The sequence below is a fragment of the Neolamprologus brichardi genome, chromosome 15 (genome assembly GCF_056152115.1).
Source record: "Neolamprologus brichardi isolate AB-2024 chromosome 15, ASM5615211v1, whole genome shotgun sequence".
Lineage (NCBI taxonomy): Eukaryota > Metazoa > Chordata > Actinopteri > Cichliformes > Cichlidae > Neolamprologus > Neolamprologus brichardi.
This window is the reverse complement of record NC_142118.1, coordinates 35,767,586-35,793,736: the sequence shown is the minus strand read 5'-3', so window position 1 is coordinate 35,793,736 and position 26,151 is coordinate 35,767,586. Positions and strand designations below refer to the sequence as shown.

Sequence of the window (26,151 nt, the reverse complement as noted above, 5' to 3'; positions counted from 1 at the left end):
TCGAAATTTTGTGAAGAGTAACTCGAAATTTCAAGTTAGTCTTGCAAATCAGTAATTTACGGGAATTACGTCATTTCCTTGTTACCTGGAAGCTACAAATGCTACAGCTAAGCTACCAGTATTCAGTGTAGGGCGTTATTAAGTAACGCGTTACAGTAACTACGTTATTATTGTGGTAACGAGCGCGGTAACTAGTTATTATGCCAAAATCAGGAATATGTTAATCGGTACTGGGAATTACATAGGGTCGTTATTCGTTACTTTGTGTGTTGCGTCCGACTTGCCTCGGAAATCGGAACACGGACCTGGGAATGAAGTCACACTCGAGTAAACCGTGTTCTGGTTAGCCTCGTCAGAGAAGTCGGGATTCCAATATGGCGACGCCCTCACCATATTGTTTTGCTAGGCCTGTACAAAAACAAATTACTACTAAACACATATGCAGCTCATCTGCAGTCTGGAGTTACCTACATCTTCCTACTTGGAAGGCACAATTTCCGAGTTCCGAGTACAATTGAAAGCACCACGACTGCAGTTTCCGTGTTGGATGTAAAAAGCGCACATGATGCTGTGACGTAGATAGGTAGGCTAGAATCATGGCGGCAGTCGACAACGGTCCAGGCGTGGGATTTCTCTCGTGGAAATGCACATTATTTTTTCCTTTCTGTTGGTAGGTGGCACAGTGCACCTGTGGCATGATAGTGCTAAAATGTAAGCAAGCTAGAAGACTGGCATCCTTGCTGGGAAAGCAACACATTAATAAGATAATTCTGAGTAAAACTAAAGTTACTTTCCCTAGTAACTAGTTACTTTGAAAGTAACAAGTAACTTGAAGTAACTGAGTTATAGTGGCACCATTTTTTTCACTTTTAAAGCAGTGTCTGTTTCTAACTTTAGAAAAAAGTATGTTTGAGTCTTTTCTCTTTGAAGTCCACACTGCAATACAAACAAATCTAACATAAAAGTAAGAACAAAAACCAAATTAGACTTTATTTTGTCTTCAAGCTCAGCGTGTTTATGCAGGTGCACTGCAGCAGAGGTTATAAGAATAAGCTGTAGCGCGGGAGTAGGCATTTCCACGACGGCACGCTATTACAACACTGAGGAAGTTGTGGATATGCTAATGCACTCTGAGAGAGAGGATCTCTCCTCGTCACCCGCCAACGGTTCCGGGATTGACGTGGAGGATTGGTTGTTGCACACTGATCAGCTGGAGTCCTCTTCGAAATCATCTGATTTGTCTTCTGGAGATGAGAGCGAAGGGGAGATGCATGACGAAGCAGCGGGATGGACCTCAAAAAATGGCAAGATAGTATGGTCCCCCACAAGTACCGAGACGCTGCGCTACGTCCCAGCAGCCACAGGGCTTATTCTGGGACCTACTCACTACGCCGCCACCCAAATAACTGACCCAATCTCCAGCTTTGCGTTGTTCCTGATGGATGAGATCGTGCAACATATTGTTGCCATGACCAACCTGCATGGGAGACGCACAATCCCAGCCTGGCGAGATTTGGACAATGAGGAAATCCGGGCTTATGTGGAGCTGCTTATTTTGGCCGGCGTTTACCGGTCAAAACACGAACCCACCATCAGCCTCTGGAGTGAAAAATCGGGACGGAGCATTTTTCGGGCTACGATGTCCCACAAGAGATTTTGTCACATCTGCGGTTTGACGACAAGCTCTCCCGACCCCGACGCGATAATGACAAATTGGCTGCCTTACGCCAGGTATGGGACATGTGGACGCACCGCCTGGCGATGCTGTTCAGCCCAGACCGAGACCTTACTGTAGATGAGCAGCTCGTCCCGTTCAAAAGACAGGTGCAGCTTCAGACAGTACATGCCGAAAATGCCAGCCAAATATGGCATAAAGGTTTGGGCAGCCTGTGATGTGAAAACATCGTATGCCTGGCGACTGCAGGTGTACACGGGGAAAGCAGCTGGCGATCGAGCCGAAGTTAACCAGGGGATGAGGGTCCTGCAAATGACCGAGGGGCTCCAGGGACACATCATCATCACATCGTTTGCACTGAGGAACTGCTTAAGAGGAAATTGGCTCTAGTTGGCAAAATTTGCCAAAACAATCCTGATATTCCACCTGTTTTGCGCCAGGCAAGAGGGAGAGCGATCTATTCATCCACCTTTGCTTTACAATGAGGCACACACTCGTCTCTTTCATTCTCCTACGAGGCAAGAATGTGCTTCTACTAAGAACCATGCATCGCAGGCCGGAGGCCAGTGATGAAGAGAAGAGAAAGCCCGTGATCATCAATGGCTACAACCGATGCAAAGGAGGTGTCGACAACCTTGATAAGGTGGGTGTCAATACGCATCAGTTACGCACACGTTTATTCATTCTTGCTCATATATTCTTGTGTAAAATATACATCGTTTTTTTGTTAGGGTCGTTGGCACCTACTCGTGCAGGAGGAGGACAAATATGGCCCTCTTTCACAACCTGATAGATGTTTCTCTGTACAACGCCTACGTGCTGTGGACATCAGTAGATCCATCCTGGCAGCAGCAGAAACCGCACAGGAGGAGGCTGTACATCAAAGAGGTGGGAGAGATGATAGTCAAGCCTCACAAAATGAAAAGAGGGCGCCATCCCCACTCATCAGCCGCTGCAGGAATAGTTACAGCTGCTGCTGCTGCTGCTGCAGGCCCCTCTCGATTGATACAACCCAAGGGCAGGAAGCAGTGTGAGCTTTGCTGTGAGAAAAGAAGACGACTTGGGACCTACAGCAAATGTGGGAGGTTTACCTGCAGAGACCACAGCCAGTTTATCTGCAGCCTCTGCTCCACCTGAGCAGGACTTTTACACCCAGCCTCTCTCTCTCACCCGCTTTCTCTGTTTCTCTCTCATACATTTCCCTATTCCCAACAATATACAGGTTCTTGTTCATCTTTGGAAAATAAATGTTTATCTGGTTCAAACTGATATTGTATTTTTATTAACATAATGTTTTTCATTTTATTTTCGAAAGCAACAAGGTAATACGCAGTGGGGCAAGAGTGAAAAACATGATGCACATACCATTACGTTATATTTACTGTGCTCATGCAAAAAAAAAAATGGCGGATCAAAATGAATGTTGGTGCCAATCTTTGGCCCATCTAAAGTTCTAATTATAATAGCAATCAAATATTACTTCAAATGTATTTTATGGAAAATATTTAAGTTCTTTGTTTTTTTCGGCTAAAAAAAACAGTGCGCTCATGTAAAGAAACTGGGATTTAAAGGGTTAAAACACTGAAAATATAATTAATACTTGATATGAATATTTTAGGCAGAAGTAGTTTTAAAAGACTGACTCATTTAAGGTGGAAAATATATTAAATATTAATTTATAACATTTTTATAGCACTTTTTGGGGCGTGGCTGTTTTTTGGCCTTAGGATCAAAGATGTGTTTTAAAGGACCTTCCAACAATATTTGAAGAAAAAAAAACATTGAAAATTTCACTTCTATACCATACGTTTGTGTCTTTAATTAAAAGGTCAAAATGAATAAGGGGAGATCCACTAGAGGATTGGTGAGGGCTTCACCAAACACCACAGTCTATGAACTGATTGAGCTAAGAGGAGCATTTTAAAAAAATACAGGCCGAGAATGTAAAATTTAAAGAAGAGGCAAAAAAAATTGATTGTGGAAAATTTGCTGACTGAACAAGCTAACATGTGCAGTTGTCTTGATGAAAACAAGGAAACAATTGACAAACTTGGGAAGAAAGTGTTACAAGAGTCCAGTCATCTAAAGTGAAGAGAAGGAGAAAACAACAAGGTAAAAAGGAAGCAGAAAATAGAAAGCAGCGGCTGGATGTGCAGAAAGCACTAAAAGAAGAGAAAACCACATCACAAGAGGAAAAGAAGAAATTTCAAACTGCAAAGAAGACCCTCTGCATTTGTGTGTTTCCTGTTTTACTTTGAAAGTCTGTGTCCTGTGTTCAGTGTTTTGAGTTTTCCTTCCCCTTTGTCTCGTTATGTCAGATTAGTCCCAGCTGTCTTTACGTCCTATTGTCCCTCGTTACTCCCTGGTGTATCTAAGACCTGTGTTTTCCTCTGTCTGGTATCACGTCGTACCACCCTCAACTTGCTGTGTTTCTTCCTTCGGTTTCTTGGCTAAGCTCTAGCTTTCAGTTCCTGGTTTGTTTTCTAGTTTGTGTTTCTTATTGCTAGTTTCCAAAGTCTTCCCAAAAATAAAAGCTGCCGCTTTAAGTTGTCAATCCGTGTACGAGTCCTGCGTGTTTTGGATCCTTCATCCTGCCACTGCACCCACCTTGACACAGGCTCAGTTCTTTTATTTTTATTGGTGTTTCAAATGCTTATTTTACTGCTGCACCAAGTTTGTTTAAGTACTTTAAGGCTGCCTGTTCATTCAAGGGAGATGAAAAATACATTATAATTGTAGCTAGTAATATCACAGATGACTAAATAAATATATTTTAGGTAGATGCTTGTGCATTCTTAAAGTCTTATATATTGAATTGAAGTATGTCATCCATACATGCCAACCCTCCCGATTTTTCCGGGAGAATCCCGAACTTCAGTCCCCCTCCCGAAAATCTCTGTGTAAACTTCAAATATCTGAACCGACGAGAACAGCAAACTGATAAACATGATATATAAGTCACTTAAATAACTTAAACATGTTATTGTTTAGCTTTTTTCAGTGTTTTATTTGTTTGTGAGTAAATCGGTTTGGCTGAGATTAAAGTTATTAGATTAGATTAGATTAAATAAAACTTTTTTAATCCCTCAGGAGGGTTCCTCCGGGGCTTTCACACAGCTGAATAAACGTCAAACAGAAAACTGATTAAACAGAAGTGTGACATTTTTTACCCTTAAATGTTTAAAATTTTAAATTTAAACATAGTAAGAGCAAATATAGATTATAGTTTTTTTTAAAATGATGATTTCATTTAGTTAGGGAAAGAAGCTCTCTAACTTTACCTCACCATGTGTGAAAAAGCAATTGCTTTCCAAACCTAATAAGTGATTGTGTAATAATTGGTGATGAGTCTTTTACAGTGGAGGAATTTTGATCCAATCTGCACTTTGAATAGGCCAAAAACGTAATTTTGTTTTTTAAGCGATTCAGAGATGATCTTGCTGCTGTGTTTTGGATTATTGCCCTGTTAAACCTAAAGGCTTCAGGGAGCATTAATTGAGACAAGTGAAGCCTTTAGGATTTTATTTCCAGTTCTTTTGTGACCTCCTGGATGAAACGTCGATGGGCTACGTCCACACGTACACGGGTATTTTTGAAAACACAGATTTTTCTATGTGTTTGGGTCTTTCTAGACTTGTGATTGGTCAACATTTAGTTTTTAGCATTTACATGTGGACGTAGATATTTTATCAAAACTGCACGGCTGAACAGGATTTTCTTTTTAAAACAATTCCATTTTCAAAAATACCCGTGTACGTGTGGACGTAGCCTTGGAGAAATTTTAGTAGGTCGGTCAGTTCAAGTCCCAAAGTGTTTGAAATGCCTTTGTAACCCTTTCTGGGCTGATAGTGGTCAGTATTTCTTAGCTGTTTCCACACGTACACAGGTATTTTTGAAAATGGAGATTTTCCGTTTTTGTTTAAAAAAAATAAATAAATAAATCCTGGATGTTATTAAAAGGTGGTGATGGCGAATAAATAGTCCATCAAAAGCTTTGTGGGTCCATCTCAGCCCAGGATCAACTTTATTGCTGGCTTATTCTTAATATCAGGTAACGATAACAAATTTTTATTTCCTACTTTATTGTTCACACTTTTTCTAAAGTAGATTTTCCTCTGTGACTTGTGTCTTTGATTTAAAAATAATGATAAGCATCACTGTTTTTATTTTCAGAATTACTAATTAAGATTTTATTTTCATTAAAATTTCTTTCTTTGACAAAATAAAAATAATAATAAATATATGTGTGTGTGTTTAAAATGGATTAAAAATGTAATGCGTCTGAGAATTTATTACCACGCGACTCTTCTTCAGCTGATTTCACACATAGAGACAAGAAAATTGCATTGTTATAGTTCACTTCAGTTATTGTGTTACTGTTTTCTGTCGTCAGATCTTGAGTTAATTTAAAAAAAATTGTAACTGGTAGGTTAATAAAAGAAGCTACTGCTGTACAGGATTAATAGTAAAAAGCAAGCTGTAAATCTAAAGGCATGCTATATATATATTAGCACTTTGAAAATCTTACTGATCATGCAAAACTCAAACCACATCGAATCATACATTCATCCACTTTAAGCAATATGATCTATCCCCAAATGCACAGCCAGTTTACAATCACCCGTTAACCTAACATGCATGTGTTTGGACAGTCCTTGTCATGCATTCAAGTTTTCTAATTGTTTATACAAGACATCCATCCTGGATCATATCAATATTCATTTAGTTTTGAGCGATCCAAATGCACCACATTGTGACAATAACCATAGCATAGCAGCTGATGATCAGTAGATAGATACGAAAGAGCAGGAAGTCAAGGACATATCCTACATGGCACCACTGGTCCAACAGCTGGCTTTCCTTCTGCAGAGAGACGAGGTGGGCACGAAGTTCAGCAAGGTACTGACAGATCTGTTGCAGTTCCGGCAGAGCAGATGTACCTGGCAGAAAAGTGGAGATTAAAAAGTCAAATAAGGAGCACTCCATAATATATTTAACACCACAGATATCTTCTTTTGATTTAATACAGAATTGAACATTTGCCCATGTAACCTTTTTGTATCTGAGTGAACCAAATGATGCCTGCCAGTATGTTTTCTCAAATACTTTTAAGGTCACAAGATGTTTCAGCACCAATTGGCCAATGGCAGTAATGACAGAGCATTATGTAGGTTTGGCTACCGTTACTAACTGGGTGCTGGTCAGGTGCCCGGCTGGCTGGCTGAATGATCCAAGGACCAGAACTGCCATTGGAGTTTCCAGGTTTATCCTTCTGTGGTGTAGAAGGCAGCTGGATATCTTCTGGCCAGCGGTAGCAGATGAGGTTTGCTATATGTTTGAGCACAACAACCCTAACCCACTTTGGAACCTCCCGATATTTCAAGGAGTTATGGTGGAGGACATTGGTAATGATGACTGTTTCCAGTAGACTGATAACCATGAGGGCAAGACACACTGAGAAATAGATACCTAGATTGAAGAATCAAAGGACACACGTTAAAGCAGTCATACATTTAACTTTTAAGATGTTGGCTGTGTTGTTTATCAGTACTTTTAACAGGCAGCTAAATTTGGGACCTATAAGCCTTCCAACCATTTTCTTCTACTTATCTATAAGGTGGTTTATAATAGTATGCACCTATGATGGGAGTGCCATTTGCTGTACTTGGCAGCAGGTCGTTCATGATGAGCAGGAAGACTGTGTAGCCCAGGATGAGGGTCATTTTGAAGGAGGCACGGTCGACGCTATGGGGAGGCAGGTAGAAGGACAGGATGTCAATGAGCATGAGGAAAGAGCTTGGGATCAGAAGGTTGACCACGTAGAGCACTGGGCTCCGCTTTACGACCACCTAGTGAACAAGAAAGCACATGCAGTTTAGATGCATCTTCACAGGTGTGACTTCTGTATTCAGAAAAGTGAGGTTTTAATTTTGCATTTACTTTCTGTTGGTTCTTTTTTGGTTTCTATAAAGTGATAGATACTGAATTATTAAATGCTAAATTCTAAAATACTGTTCACCGACTCCTGTTTGGGAATGAGAATGCACAAAACCATCTGCCTATTGCAGTTCAAAAAGTTTGTATAGGAGAAGTAAGAAAGGAAACAGTTAGCTAAAATTCACTTTAAAGGCCTACAGTGATGCATTGGCTTGCAGACTCTGTGTTAAGCTAAACTATAACTGCTGGCTTACATTGTATATTTGCCATACAGACACTAGAGGTAAATAGCATTAAGTAAGCATCAGTCCCATTGTTGCTGTGCTGTGGAGTCTCTGATGCCCAAATTAGTTTCAGTCTGTTATATTTGTTTTATTTAAAAATAGGAAATTCAGTGAAAGTGTGGTTCTCTGACCCAGAACGTGATGATGTCCCATTCGTCGATTCCAAATTTAAGTATGGAGGTCTCTCCCAGTATGTCCACCAGCTCCCACTCTCCACTTGTTTCCAGGTATCGTTTTGAGTTTAGAGACATCTCCTTAAAAGGCAGAGCTGGACTGACCCTCACATCCCGTACTATGTAAGAAAACCACAGCAACACAATACACTGTTAGGTATACATGCAAAAGTAATTTTGTCATTTGCACACAATGTATGATAGTTGTGTGATTGAAATGAAGATATTTGGCTTTCATTTAAGTTGTTTAATAAAGGTATTCAATTAACCCTTTAGGAAATACAGACATTTTCAAACATAGTCCTTCAAATTAATTGGAGTCAGTCTCATAGCAGTCACCTAATCTCAACCCAAACAAACGTGTTTTTTATTTATTTATTAAAACCCCAAAAGACCCACAAACAAACAGCAACTGAAGGTGGCTTCAGTAAAGCCCTAGCAGGGAGGAAAGGGAGGAAACAGTATTTGGTTAGATGGCTTCTGCACTTCAGGCAGTCAGAGAATTTGTATCCCAGTATTAAAAACAATTATTATATTTAAAATTATGTTACTTTGTCCTATTATTATTATTTAGCCACTGAAGATGTGAACTATGTGTAAAATTGGCTGTAATTCCTGAACAGCTGATGCAATTTTTTTGTTAAACCCTCTGAATTAAAGCTAAAAGCAGCCCATTCTTACTGGTGTGCATGTAAGAGCCAAATGTAAATGTGCAGTTCTGCACATCAAAAGGAAAACTGAAGATCTCCAGATTGCAGGATGAGACGAGACGCATCATCCTGTCCCAGCGGATGTGACCCGTGTGGTTAACGTAGACGTAAGGACATGCCTGGGAGACATCGTCATCCACACTGGCAAGGGGAGGTGGGGAAATTAGGAAATAGTATAATATTGAACAAAAACAATGACAGAAAAGAGAGATAGTATTTATACTAGTCCCACTGTGGATACATATGTTTGAGACACAATAGACATATATTTTGAGGCAGTGTAAAGTAAAAATAGCAATAAATACAAGTACAGGCATTTTTTTTTTATAACTCCATAGTTTTATAAGTGCCTCTGTAAGTAATTACAGTAATCAAGTACACACAATACTAGGACCATAAGAGGTCTGTATCCATCCTTATTACACCTGTGGTTCCTCCACTGTGACAAGCTAAAATGTTTGTGTGAAAGGGTCGATAATGTAGCTGCAGATGACATCTTAGCATATCCACATGGTTTGTATTTTGTAACTGGACTTCAGGATCTTTGGCTGAGTCCAAGCCTGTTCACAAAAATATCTTCTTCAGATCATCTCATGGTTATCACTCTGTACTTATGGCAACTATGCATGTGTGGTTTCGTGCTTACAGGTTCATTTTGCTGAACTGATTAAATGCATAAATGATATTATTTTTAAAAATGTTTTATTTGAAGTGCTCACAACTCATAAACAATGATGTCCGGTAACCAGAGCTCCTTCACAGGTAGAGAAATCTTCGTGACACCATCACACTCCTTGGGGTCCCAGACCAGGAACTCATTGTGCCAGTACTGCCACAGAAGTAATGCATTGATTTTAAACCTCCAGTGTAACATTTAAATATGTGAGCAGGTTTGACATTTATTGAGTACTTACCAGTCTCAGCCACAAGAAAGTAGTGAGTATCTGAGTTTTCTCATTCTGAAATACAGTGAATATGAGTAAACCTGTTGTTGACTGGTACCACTCAATTAGAGTTAAAACACCATTAAATTAGAATAGGTATGATAATAATATGTGGTTTTAGAGAAATTCCTTAAGAAGTCTTGGTGCATTTCTTAAAGTGGTAATAAGGAAACTCACCACACCGAGGACAGCATACAAAGTGAAGGAGATGTTGGCTATGGTGGGATTGCTGAGGTTAATGGCTGGCCTGAAGGGTTGGAGGTCAAAGACAGCCTGCAAGGACTCGTGTGTTGGGCCACTGTGGCCATTTTTACAAGACAGTATACTGTAACATACAGACACTGACCACAGAGAAAATGTATTTCATAAAAACAACAAAACACAAAAAGAACAAAGAAGAAACTTTGCTTTTGAGTTTTTGCCTTTATGGATTTTTACTTACAGTGTCAGCTTAGATGGGGTGACCAAGAGGGTCACCTCAAGTCACTTTATATTGTAAGATAAAACCCCTAAAATAATGACCCCCTTGGAGCAAGCACAATAAATTGAAATCTATTAATTACTGTATTTTTCTGACTATAAGGCACACGGATTATAAGGCGCACTGTCGATGAACGGGTCTGTTTTTTATACATAAGGCGCACCGAATTATAAGGCGCATTAAGCAAAACAAGCATTAGCATTCATCCTCCAGCTTCACTGTTTATGCTATGCTATGCTATGCTAATATAGCTGTGCTGCTAGCGATCACGGAGCACATCATCATACACCAGCTAGCCCAACTTCAGTAACCCTACAAACATCACTGCTGTTTAGTTTTCTGTCTTCATTTATGTTGGAAGTGATAGCAGAGCTGTACGTTTGAATTGTTTCAGAAATCTCTCAGTCAGAACATGCTATATCATGTTTAGGTGGAAACTAGCGAGCTAACTTACGGCTAACTTCTAACTCTGTTACATTTAATAAATCCTGTTTTCATGGATGCCTGGATGTTAAACGTAATTGTTACATCTGGTAAAGCAGCAACGCTGATCATTTTATTAAAGATGAAAGAATTTAGACAGTTTTTACCTCTCATTGATGCCGCAGTGTTGATTTGACTTTGGGGTCCCGAGGCGGATGGATTTTTGGACCCAGATTACTCCGCGAGGCTCCTGACTACGGTAGCCATAATGCTCCAACAAACCATCAGCAGTGCGGCTTCGTAGCTTACAAAAGTCGTACTAAAACATTTTTGACAGTTTTTTGAGCGCCGTGTACCACATAAAATCGGTTTGAGGTCAGTAAGCACAACCAGAATTCATACATAAAGCACACCGGATTATAAGGCGCATTGTCGTTTTTTGAGAAAATTAAAGGATTTTAAGTGCGCCTTATAGTGTGAAAAATACAGTAGATGATTCAGAAAGGTCATTGGAGAGAATTGTACTAAACAAATATCAGTAGTAGTGCAAGTAGCTGTACATAATATTAGCTGTGAGATGGTGATGACTAATTTATTCTGGTTTAAATGTATTTTGTGAAAATATTCATTAAGAAAAACTTGATTCAGCAGTGCTCTGACTGTTTGTCAGTTTGGTTACAGTGTTGAAAAGAAACCTTTTCTATTCTCTTTTTTCAGCAATGAATAATAAGTGCCCTAGCTTCACAGAGGAGTTTTAAATTTTTTTGTTTTTAAAGCGCAACAAACTTTTTTCTTAAACTAAAGAAGCGTCTTCTAAATTAGTGAGATGACTTTTCTTTCTCCAGTTTACAGCTTATCTGCTTTCAGGTGTGTGTTTATGAGTTACACTAAGCACTTTATGATGGATTTTTTTAGGCGTATTTCATACATAAGACAGATAATAATGTGCATGTACAAAATGTTACTTAATTCTATCATTTTCAATCAGCCAGATTTGTTTTGATTCTTAACTGAATATTTTAAAATGTATGTACTAACACTGTATGATAATTCTTCATATTTAAACAATAAGAACAAGAGTCTAATGTCCTGTATTCATTATAAAGGTATAGTTTGAAATACTCTCATTTTTAATCCAAACACATCAAGTTTTTGTTCAAAGTATCGGCATTGGATCAGTATTGCTGCCTGAATTTTACTGTATTATCAGATCAGAAAGGAAATCAGTGGTACTGCACATAAGATAAAGGGGGGATGATTGAACTTATTTATAGCACTTTTAGAAAGAGATCTGCTGTAATCAAATGTCAAATCAAATGTTATTCATTAAAAGCCATTAAACAATAACAACAGTTGCCAACTAGAAGATGAAATAACAAAAAATATTTACGGCAGTAAAAAAAGCAAACGTCTTTGCAGTACTTAGTACTTAGTAGTACTTAGAAAGTGTAATTCTAGCATACCACAGTGACATAAACTAAATGTAGAAAAGGGAAAAGAAACAAATATATTTGCACAGTAAGACTGGTTTTAACCTGAACCTGACAGATAAAACCTTTACTTTAGTAATAATTAAAATAATAACAGTCATGCTTATCATTATTATTAAAAACATTTGTTGCAGATGAAAACCTGCTTAGGTTTAGAAAATAAAGTATGAACACTTAAGTAGGAAATAGAGGTGTTATCATTACCTGACATTAAGAGTAATCCTGTGATGAAGTTGATTCTCTGCTGAGACGGGCTCATGCTGAAAGCTTTTGATAGACTAAACTTTCTCCACCACCACCTTTTAATAATGTGCAGTGAAAAGCTCCTCCTGATAATACACACACACACACACACACATACTTGTTTTTGTCTCTTAAAGAAATATTGTAATGATGAACCTCTGGAGATTTAGCGCCTCCTTAACCACAGCCACTACCTGCCTTACCCGAACAAAACAGCAATCTTAAGACTAATAAAGACTCTATTGTTTAAATCATCAATGTTTTATACACATTTTATAAATAGAGTCTCACAAATAACAGATTTCACTAAAAAAGACCAACAAAAATAATAAACAAAACAATATATGTGCTAGAACTCTTGTGCATACCTGTCAAACTTTCAGGACCCTTTAACACGTTTTATTATGCAAACAGTCACAATGGCAGATTATTTCAGTCTGTTTGAGGCCTCGTGAATAGATTAAAAACAAACAAACAAACCAAAAATCACCAACAAAAATAGCAGTAAATAGAAAACTGTGGTCTATGCAATGTGTCACAAACACATACAGGGTAGCACAAAACTTGTTTTTCCACACCTACAGTAACCGTTCACCCATTTTGTTTTTCAGCACCTCCACCTGTGGGAGTAGCAGTCTTTTCCGATACCCTTCGGTGTGAACTGTGCTAATGATCCACACAATTATTTTTGGATTTGTGCTTTTTTGAAAACCTATGACAGGCTCTGACCCTGATACATAGCTTAAAATGTATGATTCTTAAATTGTACATTTTGTCATAAACAAAGACAAGAACAAGGACCCAAGGTGCCAATCAGGAAAGACACCCCTACTTCAAAACTCACACCTTCAAGCTTGAATGAAGTTTGCATCTAGGGCTGGGTATCGTCACTGGTTTCTAGAATCGATTTGATTCGGATTCACAAGGTCCCGATTCGATTCAATCCACGATTCGATTCGATTCGATTTGAATCTGGGAAATTTTGACAGTCAGAAATATTATAATTCAGATCAGTACATTTACATATTTTTGTATCTATAAAAAGGAAGCTGACACACGCAAGACTTTATCAAAGGTGTGAGCATCACAGCAGATGCCTTTGTGTCAAAGTAGCTGAAGATAAAACACAGAAAAACATGAAGGTGATTTTCCTGGCCTGGGATTTTATAAAAATATTCTGCAGTACATCAAAAACGAAAGAAAACCATTAATCAACATATGAACATCACCTCTGAAGTTACAGCGGTTTTATTAGAGACACGGCTAAGCGTTTTGCATTTTGCATAATTTTAAAAAGTTTAAAATTGTTCAGTATTGAACGGCAGAAATGAGGCTTTCTTTTCGGAAGTAAGTGAAAGGAAACAAACAGCGTCCGACAGGCTGTAAACAACGGTAGACTTGTGCGTAACAAGCAAGCAAATAATGCAGAAAACAGATTTTTAGACGGGAAACTGTTCTTGAAGTACAGCTAGAGAGAGAGAGCTGTGTATGAAGTGTGATTTTATTGTGGTGGAAGCAAAACAGGAAAAGTTTCAGCCCCGACCGTGTCCGTGCCGTCGGGTGAGAAAGGCAACATCTCACTGATTCTGATCCGCGGGTCCGCGCTGTGTGTTTACGTCTTTGTGCAGAATCTGTGTTTCTGCTCTCATTTACTGTCTTAACTATTTGGTGGTTGTTGAAATTTTGTGAGGTTTCACCTGAGATTCTGGCATTTCGGGAAAAATAAATTTATATTAAAAAATCGATTCAACATTTTAATGAATCGATTTCATGTTATCCAAGCCAGAATCGATTTTAATTGATAAATCGATTATAAAAACCCACCCCTATTGGCATATGTCCACGTGGACAAACCAAACGCTTTCTAGAGAAAATGTTTATGGTCAGACAAGACAAAGATTGAACTATTTGGCCTCAATAACAAGCGGTGTGTTTGGAGTAAAGGTGAGACTTTGAAACCAAAGAACACTAAACCGTCAACCATGATAGTGGTAGCGACATACTCTGGTGCTGTTATGCTGCCAGTAGTACTTGTAGATAGCACAAACGGACGGAATATTAAAAATGGAAGACTACCTTCAAATTATTTAACTTTACTACAAATCAACAGCTAGATGTTTGCAACACATTTCAATGTTCCCAAAGGATAATGAAAGCAAACACACATCAACACTAGTTTTGGAATGCATGAAGCAGACTAACATTAAGCTTCACCATCCAAGTCAGGAAACTAACCACTATCAAATCTGCCAAAAAGAGTAATCAGTTATCTTGAATTATGCCCAACCCATATGGAAAAGAAATAGGAAAAACTTATAAAAGACTTGCATCAGATGTGGCCTACTTCATATAGTGAATCATATAAGACTCACATGATTTACTCATGAAAGTGGCCACTTTCATATATTGTTTTAGTAAGTATCCAAAACATACAAGTTTCATTTATATAATTTTATAGGGATCTTATATCTGTTTTCACTCTTGTATGTTTTTCATACAAGTTTCACACAAGACAGATACAAACTTTATAAGATTTCTATATATCTTTTCCATATGGAAAGGCTTGCTGATGGCTGCACAAAACCACACAAAAAGATATATAACCAAAAATTAGTGGGGATGGCTATTTATATTCGACTGTGTGTGTATACTCTTAACCCTGTGTGGATTAGAGAAACCTTTTGAAGCTCATTGTTGTTTTTAAAAGTCATTAAAGATGTATGATGTAGAACTCTTGGAAGGCTCAAATTACCCCGATAATCAAGTTCATAATGAAATTATATATTAAACTTGGAGCTACTAGTCAGGCAAGTGTGAAATGAAACACAGAAAAGTAACATTTTGAATATTGTAAACACTTGCTAAATCAATAAATTCAGCTTATTATAATCATTTTTTTAACCAGATGAAGTCTGTAGATGACTGATCTGGTGATTTCATCTGAAGCCAGACACAGTGGTTATAAAGCAGACAGAAGACAAGATTCATGGCTAATAGATGTTCAACGACCAACCCAATTCCTTCAACACGCTGTCCCCCAGGTGGGGTTGGATGGGTGTGAGGGTTTCTCTAGATGCGCATATACTCTGCAGATCTGTTAATGAGAAGCTGTCTGTCCTCATGTTGCTAAATATAATGTACTGAGTGAACTGCAGTTAACTTTTCCAAATGGCATTGTATTTTTACTTTTTGTATTTAAATTGAATGTCTTTATAATTCCAAAGGATATTAATCAGTGGGACACCAGTAGTGAAATTTTAAATGCTGTTTAATCAATTACACCATCCATTCATGTATTTTAAACAGAGATGAGAAGACAGGCTTCCATACACGTCCATAACTCAACCAAACAAAAGAAAACAACAACAATCTGAGCAAGTATTGCACTTTTTCCATCTCAGTTGCTTGTTAAAATGAATTGTAAACTGCAAAACTGACAACTAACTGACCAAGACTGACAGCTTTTTTATTATTATGTCATAATAATATAATGGCATGCTAGTAATGCTATACTTTTAAAGTCAAGGTCTTTTTAATTCTAAGATTAAACAAGACAGCAATTTACCACTAACTTTTGAATTAAACACAAAATAACAAACAGCAAAGAAAATGTGAGAAAGACCTTTAATATTTTCACACAGATACAAAACAAAAGATCACACTACTTACACAAGATCAGAAATTCTTAATAGTCAGTAATAGAGTAAAGGTTAAGGCAACAAGTAATTGATACTTAACACATAAAATATGAGTTTTTGTCAAACAATATTTAGCTGTTTGTAAGTCACGCCGTATATATTAGCAGCTTAATGTATGCCAGCTTCGGTCCTTCTACCCTTTGTAACTGACATATGTCATGGACCTGGATCTTTGACCCAGTATTTTCAGCTTTTCATTTTGGACCTTTTGTTACTTTTGATTTTGAGAGATGGTGTTATTTTTATGGTGTTTTGTTTCTGGTGTTATTTCCTGTGTCTCCAATAATTAGTTCTTTATGGAATTATGTTAGTTCTCTTCCCAGTCTCGTCTGTGTCTGGTCCTCAGCGTTTCTTTTGGAAGTCAGTTTTGAATCCATGTTTGTCTACCTTTCTGCCTCCCAAGCAGAGATGGGCAGTCAAGGTCTTTTTAATTCTAAGATTAAACAAGACAGCAATCCGATTACTGTAATCCGATTACTTTTTTCAAGTAACGAGTAAAGTAAGGGATTACTATTGCAAAAATGGTAATTAGATTATCGTTACGTTCCCGTAGGAACGTTGCGTTACTGCGTTACTAAAACCGTGATTTTTTTGCGAGAATGTCTCATGACAGTGACGTAAGCGAGTGCGTCGTTCGTGACAACAGCTGTGTGCAGATCAACAATATCGAGTGCGGGAGAGAGTATGAGCGTGCAGCGTTTAAAGCGTGGAAGTACTGACCTTACTTTAAGTTTGATTCCATAAAAAGTGACAAAAACATTAGTGTCCGTTGTGCGTGGGAAGAAAACTTCTTTTTACAGCAAAAAAACCCTCTAAACTTCCAAGCAAGCACCGAGTAGCTACGACGTAATGGGAAATTCACAGAGAAACTCGCGGATTCTTCCACTGACCGCTGCGGCACACCTGCACCAGGGTAAACCTCCGCCTGCCCCACTCCTGCTTTACAGGTGAAAATAGAGCAACAGGACCGCTAGTCTTTGACTTTATTTATTTTCTGCTGTGTTTTACTTGCATCTATTTAAAAGACTGAGTGTAAACACAAATTTTTTTTTGCTTGATGCATGAAGTTAAAAGATTAAAACTAATAAAACAAGTTTTAAAAAGAGACTCTTCCATTTGATTACATTTTGTATGATCGATTATGTAGAAAAAGTAGAATTGGGCTGAAAGATCTATCGCTTTATCACCTATTCAGATTGTAAATCGTGTTTTTAAAAAGTAACTAAGTAATTCATTACTTTTGAAAATAAGTAATCAATAAAGTAACAGGATTACTTTTTTCAAGTAACTTGACCAACACTGCTCCCAAGTCTCCAAGTTCATTTGTCTTAGTCCTGGTCTCAGTGTTTGTTACTCCCTAATTTATTTTGAAAGTCTCTTGTCCCATCTGTGTTATGTTCAGTTTTGCTTTCCCCGTCTCATTGTGGGTGTGATGTTAAATATTATTTGAAAACTAAAAGTTAATGCAAAGAGTTTAAAGAACAGACAGGCTAAAAAGTTAAATTAGGCTGCATTGTATGAAACCACCCAGATAATGATGATGGTAATGAAGCTGACTGTTATGAAGATGATGTAAAGGATGAACAGCAGGCGGTCTATGATTAAACCTATCTGGATCCATTCCTCTGTGCTCAGGCTTTTGCTCAGATGCTGCTCCACCTGAAGGCGGATGGCCTGGAGGACTCTGCCCAGGCTCCTCAGCTCTTGCAGGGTTTTGTCCTCACCCAGTGGCCCCTTCTGCTCCAGAGTCTTGGATTCCTCTGTCACTGGAGAGGAGACTGGCATTTTGTATTGCAGAGAAAACAACAGAGAAAATTATGTCAGCTTTGGCATTTTTTAAGAACTTGCTCATCCCGACATTCTATCCTACCTTTTGTGACCGGATTTTGGATCACTGTGTCGTTTCGATCTCTGGGCTTTGGAGGAAGGCATACTAGTCGACCCAGGATTTTAAGAAAAAGCACTCTGATCCAGCGAGGAGCTCGAGAGTAGTTAGAGGAACCGCAGAGGAAGTTTGTAATGACGATAGTTTCCAGTAGACTAGCCACCATCATAGCCAGGCACATAGAAAGGAAAACATCTAATAACAATAATAATAATAGTAGAGAAATAATTAATGTCAATATTTTACAGACAAATACATTTAAAACTAAAAAAAGGACATGGAGATGGAGGAAGACAGAGAGAGATACATTCCTTCAGTTCACTGTAAAGAGTGTTGCATACCTAATAATGTAGGGATGTGTGCAACTATTTGATTAGACAATTCATTTTCAGTATTGTCACTAATTGATACCAGACGGACTTGTTGTTTAATCTCATTAGTAACATTTTAATTGATGCCTAATGTCGGTAAATTGTTGTTACAAAAATGTTATGCAACCACTTACCAACAGATGGAGCATTGTTGTTGAGAAACGTCAACAACAATTTTAATCAAGGCCTGATCTTGTTACCACTATTATTGTGAAATGTTTTAAAAGCAAATGATTGTGAATACAAATGGCAGAAATTAGCTCTCAGTGGGTGGATGGGCTCTCTCTAGGGGCTCAAAATAGAGCTGCTACTCCTCCATATTGAAAGGTCACTAGTTGAGGCAGTTGCCTCCTGGGTAAACTGTTCCAGCTGGAGAAAGCCCCCGGGATACCCAGGACACACTGGAGCGATTTAATCTCGTGACTGGCCTGGGAATACCTCAAAATTTCCATGGATAAGCAGTAGTGATGTGCGATACCACTGATTTCCTTTCCGATCCGATACCAAGTAATATTCAGGGTGGTATCGACGATACTAATCCCATACCGATACTTTATACAAAAACTTATTTTATTTGTTGTATCTCAAATTATAGCGTCATAATGATTACAGGACATCAGATTACTTGTTCTTATCACTTAATAATGCAGAGTTCATCATACAGAAATAAAAAACTGAAGTTGTGAGCTATTTGATAACTTAAAAATGTTATTGTTTGGCTTTTTCAGTGTTTTATTTGTTCGTGAGTAAATCGGTTTGGCTGAGATTAAAGTTATTAGGTTAGATTAAATTAAATTTAACTTTATTAATCCCTCGGGAGGGTTCCTCCGGGGTTTTCACACAGCTGAATAAACGTTAAACAGAAAACTAATTAAACAGAAGTGTGAGACGGTCGAGAGTTTAAGTCAGCTCCCGGTTATATTTTAGATAGCAAGGAGCAGACGGCAGAGTTTCACTCCACCGAGGGAGCTCGTGACGTACTACCCGGCTTTCTTTAGACCGCGAAGGCCGGGTCCTCCCCAGCCTCTGAATTTGGACACCCCCGCTGTTTCCGGGCCGGCCAATAATAACGGTGACATTTAACGTATTTTATCCGATAAATAAACACTATAAAATGTATTTATCACCCCAAAACAGCCCTTTTGAACGTTTCCCTAATTCTGAGGTCTCAAGGTTGGCAAGTATGGCCACAACACCTCACTATTTTGCCACATGTATCGCAAACCACGTCTCAGCTGTTTGTCCGCACAATTACGCTCAGCCATTGTTGTGAGTGCGCACGCCAAGGGGCTGCGAGACATTTATACAGCCATATTTCGCACATGACTATGAAAGGCGGAAGAGGAAGTAGTTCTGTTGAATGTAGACAATCAGAATGTTATAGTTTCTTTCCATTCCTGTTTCATTCCTGTTAATGATAAACTACAAATTTACCCTAAATTACTAAAATATTGATATTTTAATGTGAGAATCGATTCTAGAACATAGATGATTGGTATCGGAGGAATCGATATTTCAGGATCGATCCGCACATCACTAATAAGCAGAAGGCAGCTGGTGAAAGAGAGTTTCCTTGCTTAGGCTGCTGTCCATTTGACCTGACTTTAGATAAGTTAAAGAAAATGGCTGGATGATTTATTATTTGGAGAGAAAAGACTTTATCCTCACAAACGTTCCAAACAAGTCATCCATCCACTTTGTATTTGTATACCCTTTTGTATTTGGGCCAAAGACTAACATTGGGAATAAGTGTATACCAATCAAGACAATGTAAACTTACTTATGAGAGGTATGGCATTTCCAGTGGCAGGCAGCAGGTCATTCATCATGAGCAGGAAGACGGTGTAGCCCAGGATCAGTGTCATCTTGAATGAAGACCGGTCAGCATCATTGGGAGGTAAGATGAAGCTGAAGAGGTCCACAGTGATGAGGAAGCAGCTGGGGAGCAGGAGGTTGGCTACATACAGCATGGCCTGGCGCCGCAATGAGATCTGCAGCAAAGTGAGAATTTAACCAATCTCACAGTTTTATGTGCTTTGATTATACAGTACCTCATACATATACAATAGTTAAATGACAAGGCTCATAAATTTGTAGATATAACTTAACTGTGTAAAACAAAGCCTTTCAATCTGTTTACTGTGGTAGAGAACTAGTTATGATCAGAATACTTGTGGCAGCAGGTAATAAAGTTTCTTTTTATTAGTAATTAAACAATTGAACTGCAATTAACCCATATGGAAAATAAATAAAAAAAACTTATAAAAGACTTGCATCAGATTTGGCTTGCTTCATATAGTGAATCATGTAAGGCTTATATGATTTACTCATGAAAGTGGCCACTTTCTCATTACTTTCATATATTGTCTTAGTAAGTATCCAAAACATACAAGTTTCATTTATATAATTTTTCAAGGGATCTTATATCTGTTTTCACTCTTGTATGCTTTTCATAGTTTCACACAAGACAGATACAAACTTTATAAGATTTATATATATCTTTTCCATATGGGAAACTGCAACTATACACCCAAATTCTTTATATACATGAAGCAATATATCCTAGGTTCCTATCAAATATACAAATAATAGAGTCAAATGGTAATGAAGAGAAAGCTCTTCTACTTCCTGAAATAACTTGTCTTCTGTTTTCTTACAGTATGAATAAGTAAATCATACAATAACATTACATTTTTACAGTGCAATGCAGTTTCTTACATAGAAGCGAATTTCATCGTAAGAGCCCGATGCTGTAGATGGTAGTGTGTATTTCTTTGCTGCAATTCCAATTAATTCAAATTCACCCATCGTTGCCATCTTAGATTTAGAGGATTCAAACATCCTCTCTGGAGTCTCTTTCAGGTAAAGCTGCAGAGCATTACCTGCATGGAAAATAGTCAAAGTCAGATAAAACCATTTACATATAAATTAAAAAACAGCTTTAAAGACTAATCCACTCAATTCACCAATGCTCGTGATACATCCTCATGGTTATACTTACTCTTGAGTGTGTATGAGTTGAAGGTTAAAGTGCAGTTCTGAATGTCAAATGGAAACAAGTAGATGTCAAGCCTGCAGGAGGTGATGGCTTTGATAGGCTGTGAATCACTCACAGTACCATTAGAAAGCAGGTAGGCATATGGCACCTTTGGAGCTGTGTTTTCATCCATGCTGCAGGAAGATAAAAGACATTAATTGAAGTCAGATATCTACATGGAAGAAATGGAAAATGTATGGAGAAATAGCTTAAACTGGACTGTAGCCTATATTGATTTTCACCAGAAGTGATAACCAGGTATCTGCAGATGATAATAGATCAAAGACTTGAGAAACGTGCAGCCTAATAATAAGTGACTTATTATTGTTAAATTATCTGCTTCTTTCTGTCTGCTAAATATTATAGGAGGCAGATGATGAGGATTATACCTTTATATAGTGGATAGCAGTGTTACCAAGCCACTCTATTGTCCTGTGCATGCCACAGGACAATGAAACCAACTGGAGTCACAAGCCCCATGTTTTCTGACAAAATTCTACACATAAACTGTACCTTTGTAGTTTCACTTGTATGCACTTTCTCCATTTTTTCTTTCCTACTTAGCAGAGTTAGCTCTTTATTGGCTAATGATGCTTCAGGGCTTGTTCTCAAGATCATAAAAAATACATAAAAAAGAAACTGATTGTAATCTGTGAATTGTTGAAGATAGGACTTACAATTCATTGATTATTATATCTGGTAGCCAGAGATTTGTTCTTGGAACAGATATCCGACTAGTTCCGCACTCTTCTGGGTCCCATTTGGTAAATTCATTTTGCCATTTCTGCAACAAAGAAACCCCAGAGTCTGACACCGTCCTTCTTTTTAACTTTCTCTCTGTATTATTTTACGGTCTTTACCTTACAATGTAAAGAAACTTGAGGCAACTATTGTTGTGATTTGGGGCTATATAAATAAAACTGTACTAAACTGAAAGTCACTAGTGGATTTGACCTTCTACTGCTATTTTGGGACAAAACTTACACTGTGATCCCTAAAAACATTTTCATGGATAGAAATCATCATTATTGCTTGAAAACTTACTATGAAGAAACTACTTACAACATCTTGCCAGAGAAATGTTTTGAGGAGTTGAGCTTTCTCATTCTGAAAAAGAAGATTTTTATCCATAACTGCATAGTTTTACTGAACCTTAATGTCTGTAGAGCACATACTGAACTGAATCATTCATTTGTCTTAATTATTGATGTTCAGATGTATTATACTTATTCATTTTGATTTAAAACTCAAATTAAAATATGTGGAATGAGAGGAAGAAAACATTTTTAAAAAAGTTTCTTTTGACCATTTTATGCTCTTTATCTTGTACAGTATGCAGAAAAGCACATGCGACCATTACTGAATTGATTTTAAGGTAATAAAGGTGTTATTTACCACTCCCAAAATGCCAAACACAGTTATAGAAATGCCAATGTTAGTGACAGTTGTTATGTTCACCACAGGTCGAATGGCGTTCAGGTTGAAGACTGGCTTAAGGGCCTCCAGCATTGAAGGTGAATCAGGGTTAGAGCAGTTCAGCAAGGTGGAGCTGTACTGAGCTACAAAGGATAGAAGAAATGTGCCCTTATGATTTATATAGGTGACTTGACATTTGCTTTACTATCTAGGAGCAGATATGTTTTTTTGCCCCAAATGAATAAATGGCCCTAGCAAAGCATCAGAAACCTACGGAGCCCCGCAGAGGACATGGGAGAAAAAAAAATTAAGAGATCTCGCAAAAGTTGAATTCCAACAATGGCGGCAGCTACTTAGTTGTAATATTACTCTTTCTGGGTCACAAAATACACTTTTAAGATATTTTGAGGCGTGAATGTAGTTGTGTAAACGTCAGATACCTGCTCGGTTTACAAGACATCACATATTTGCAATAGTGCTCCGACGTTTTCGCAGATCTGACACCCACTAGCTCGAAGCTAACGGGAGGTCGAGACCTACTACAGCCAGGAGGAACACCGCTTTCCCGGCACATCGCGCCTCGACCTCCCGGTCGGCTTCGAGCTGGCGGCCTCCGAAGAATGCGGCTAAAACTTTTGCGCAATCTCCCAAAAGTCCGTCTTAAATTTTTTTTCTCCCATGTCCCCTGCGGGGCTCCGTAGAAACCCACATAAACATTCGTGTGAAATGAAGAACCATAACCCTGAACCTCAATGTATACAGTGGTTCGGTTTGGAAGAACAATTACGACTGGTAATGTTTTGTGCAATTTTCAATTTTTTCATCAAAATGTTTTTCAACCCTACATTTAGGTGAAAACAGAGTACAGAGTAAACATTGATTAACATTACAGTAAAAGTCCCACTTAATTTATTGCAAGTTTTCTTAATATCTAAATATCATGCCTCATTTTTAAAAATACAAATGAGGCATGACCAGTCTAAATGTGTCTAAATCTAAACGTGATTTTATTCAGTGTTCAGATTCCCAAAGATTTTGAATATTTTGTTTTTAATCCAGCCATAGAAAATCTTTAAAATGTGGACACGAACGCACATTTCTGACTAAATGTGTGATTTGGACATGTTTTGGCTAAACTGTCATTGTGAGTTATGCTAACAAAATAAACAAGTCACGTCCCTGACCCTGGATTAACAGACAAAATAAAAAGTTCTAATGCTGAACCATTACCATGCATACAATCATTTGCATATTTTTTAGTATTTTGGATAACTGACTTGAATGAAAACTGTAAGAAAATCAACACTCAAAAATTGATTAAAAATGTAAATCAAGGAATTAATCACATAAAAGATGTGTATACATTTTTAAGACAAATCAAGTTAATTAATTTTATACATTTTAGCAGCTGCACTTACCATTCACAAGCAAAGATATGAAGATGAATAGAAGCTTAGAAGGTCTTACTTTCAGCAGGCAGCACTAAAAACATTAAAATTGCATCAAAACAGGTTGTCAGGTTCAGTGGTGTGCAAGTGGTGAGGAATGCCTGTAAAGATTCTTAGTGGCATTTTAAGTGTTTTTTAATGATTATATCTCTTCTTTTTCTTCGTCTGTTTCAAAAATCTGATACATATCCCCAACAGTAGAAAAAGATATTTCAAGATATGAAATAAATATTTTTGTTTAAGACAAAACAGAAAATATTGTTTTTCACGTTTAATGTAACACTGCCTTTATTGTTTTAAGAAAGTCATCACAATTAATTCAAAAACCATTCAAACTGAACCAGGCCATGGGTAAACGAGGGAACACAGCTGAGTGTGATCCAAATAACAAGACAGGGAGAAGCAAATCTGAACATGACGCACACAGGACAGGAGACTAACTTAGTAAAACAGGAAGTATGGGAAACACACAGAGACAGAGATAGATGAAACCAAGGCAACAGAGGAAGGAGAGAGTGCGAGAGCTCAAGAGACACAGATTACTTTTACTTTGCTCACTCATGTTAGGGTACCTGGGTCATTGACTCAGTGTTTTTTATATATATAAGAGCTGTTACAACTATATATTCATGTTTTAGATTACTTGAGTTAAGTGCTGCACTGTAACATGACATTATATCAATGATATTCTTAAGTTGCAGGAAAACTGCAAAATTACCTTCGTTAACTGGTAACATTTTGTAACCATATTACTGATAGTATCAGGAAAATACAGAAATATGCTTAGGGGTTTTCAGGATATCACAACATTATCTGTATAAATGTTTTCAGTTTAAAAAACTTGACTATTCAAGAAATTTGAAATACCATAAGATTCAGCAACCATAGCAACCACCGTCATTTTATGCTTGTTAACACTCTTCTGCTAAAGCCTTTTCTTTTCCTATTTTTGAGTGATGAGCATGCTTTATGATTGTATATGCACCCAAAACTGATAAAAAATATTTGAATATCAATTCTTATCTATGTACCCATTTTCAAACCCTCTAAGGATATTAGTCAAAATTAAGTAAACATTCATGTCACTAGCATAAATTGGGACCTCTAAAACATAGCAGCCAGCTACTACTACTAATAATAATAATACATTTTATTTATAGGCGCCTTTCAGACCCTCAAGGTCACCTTACAGTAGCACATAAACAATACCATAAAAAACATAATGGTATTGTTTACGTGTAACCAAGTATGTAACCCAGCAAAGAAGCTGATTGAGACGAACAGAACGCAGAGGCCAAACAAAAGGCAGTTTTTACTTATTAGTAACATTAAGACAAGAATATTTCTTACCATGATGTTGCAAGTGAAATTGTATTCTTGCCGTTCTGAGAAGTTTGTCTTCAAACTACTACAGAATATTTATCTTCTTTAAAGAATTGTCACATTCAAAACATTTTGCTGTCAGATGCATTAGTGAGCAGCTACAGTGTAAAAGTATGTCTGTAGCTTGCCTGGGAAACTAACTCTTGCCCCTCTCAAAGTCAGCCTTCATGGCCAAGATATACATATTGTCACTAAACAAAGATTGATTTGGTGGATTTGGACAAACCACGGGCAAATGATGTGGAGCAGGAAAAACTAGGCATGGCAGGGCAGCTGCTTTGGTCGTATGTGTTTTGAGACAAAGTGTAGATAAACCACAGTTAATGTGGTTTTCAAGTCAGTGTGTGACGTCAGTGCCACACCTGCTGATCACAAGCAAATGAGAGTAACCGTTGAGAAAGGTGGTGGTTTCAAAACCTCCTACCAGTGAACACGGTAATTAAAATTCACCAGTTTTGTGAGAACATAAAATCCTCTGTGTGATAGTTTCCGTTGTTTTCCTGTTAATAGTAATAATAACTTTAGTTGTACAGCTGTTTTTAAAACACATTTT

At 37.7% G+C, this 26,151-nt stretch overlaps 2 protein-coding genes across 2 annotated transcripts; both read right to left on the bottom strand.

Moving 5' to 3' along the window:
* Positions 1-6,397: 6,397 nt before the first annotated feature.
* LOC102789011 (5-hydroxytryptamine receptor 3A) lies at positions 6,398-9,733 on the bottom strand. The gene is made up of 7 exons (XM_006791972.3): positions 9,694-9,733; positions 9,499-9,608; positions 8,751-8,920; positions 8,028-8,188; positions 7,314-7,524; positions 6,857-7,144; positions 6,398-6,615 (listed from the first exon to the last, which is right to left on the bottom strand). The coding sequence occupies exons 3-7, from the start codon at positions 8,845-8,847 to the stop codon at positions 6,398-6,400; spliced, it is 975 nt and encodes a 324-aa protein (XP_006792035.3). The 5' UTR covers positions 8,848-8,920; positions 9,499-9,608; positions 9,694-9,733.
* A 7,828-nt stretch (positions 9,734-17,561) lies between these two features.
* Positions 17,562-24,796, bottom strand: LOC148098634 (5-hydroxytryptamine receptor 3C-like). The gene is made up of 10 exons (XM_087852884.1): positions 24,788-24,796; positions 24,186-24,249; positions 22,747-22,910; positions 22,414-22,458; positions 22,029-22,135; positions 21,316-21,485; positions 21,033-21,196; positions 20,095-20,305; positions 17,929-18,138; positions 17,562-17,836 (listed from the first exon to the last, which is right to left on the bottom strand). The coding sequence occupies exons 1-10, from the start codon at positions 24,794-24,796 to the stop codon at positions 17,562-17,564; spliced, it is 1,419 nt and encodes a 472-aa protein (XP_087709010.1).
* Positions 24,797-26,151: the final 1,355 nt, after the last annotated feature.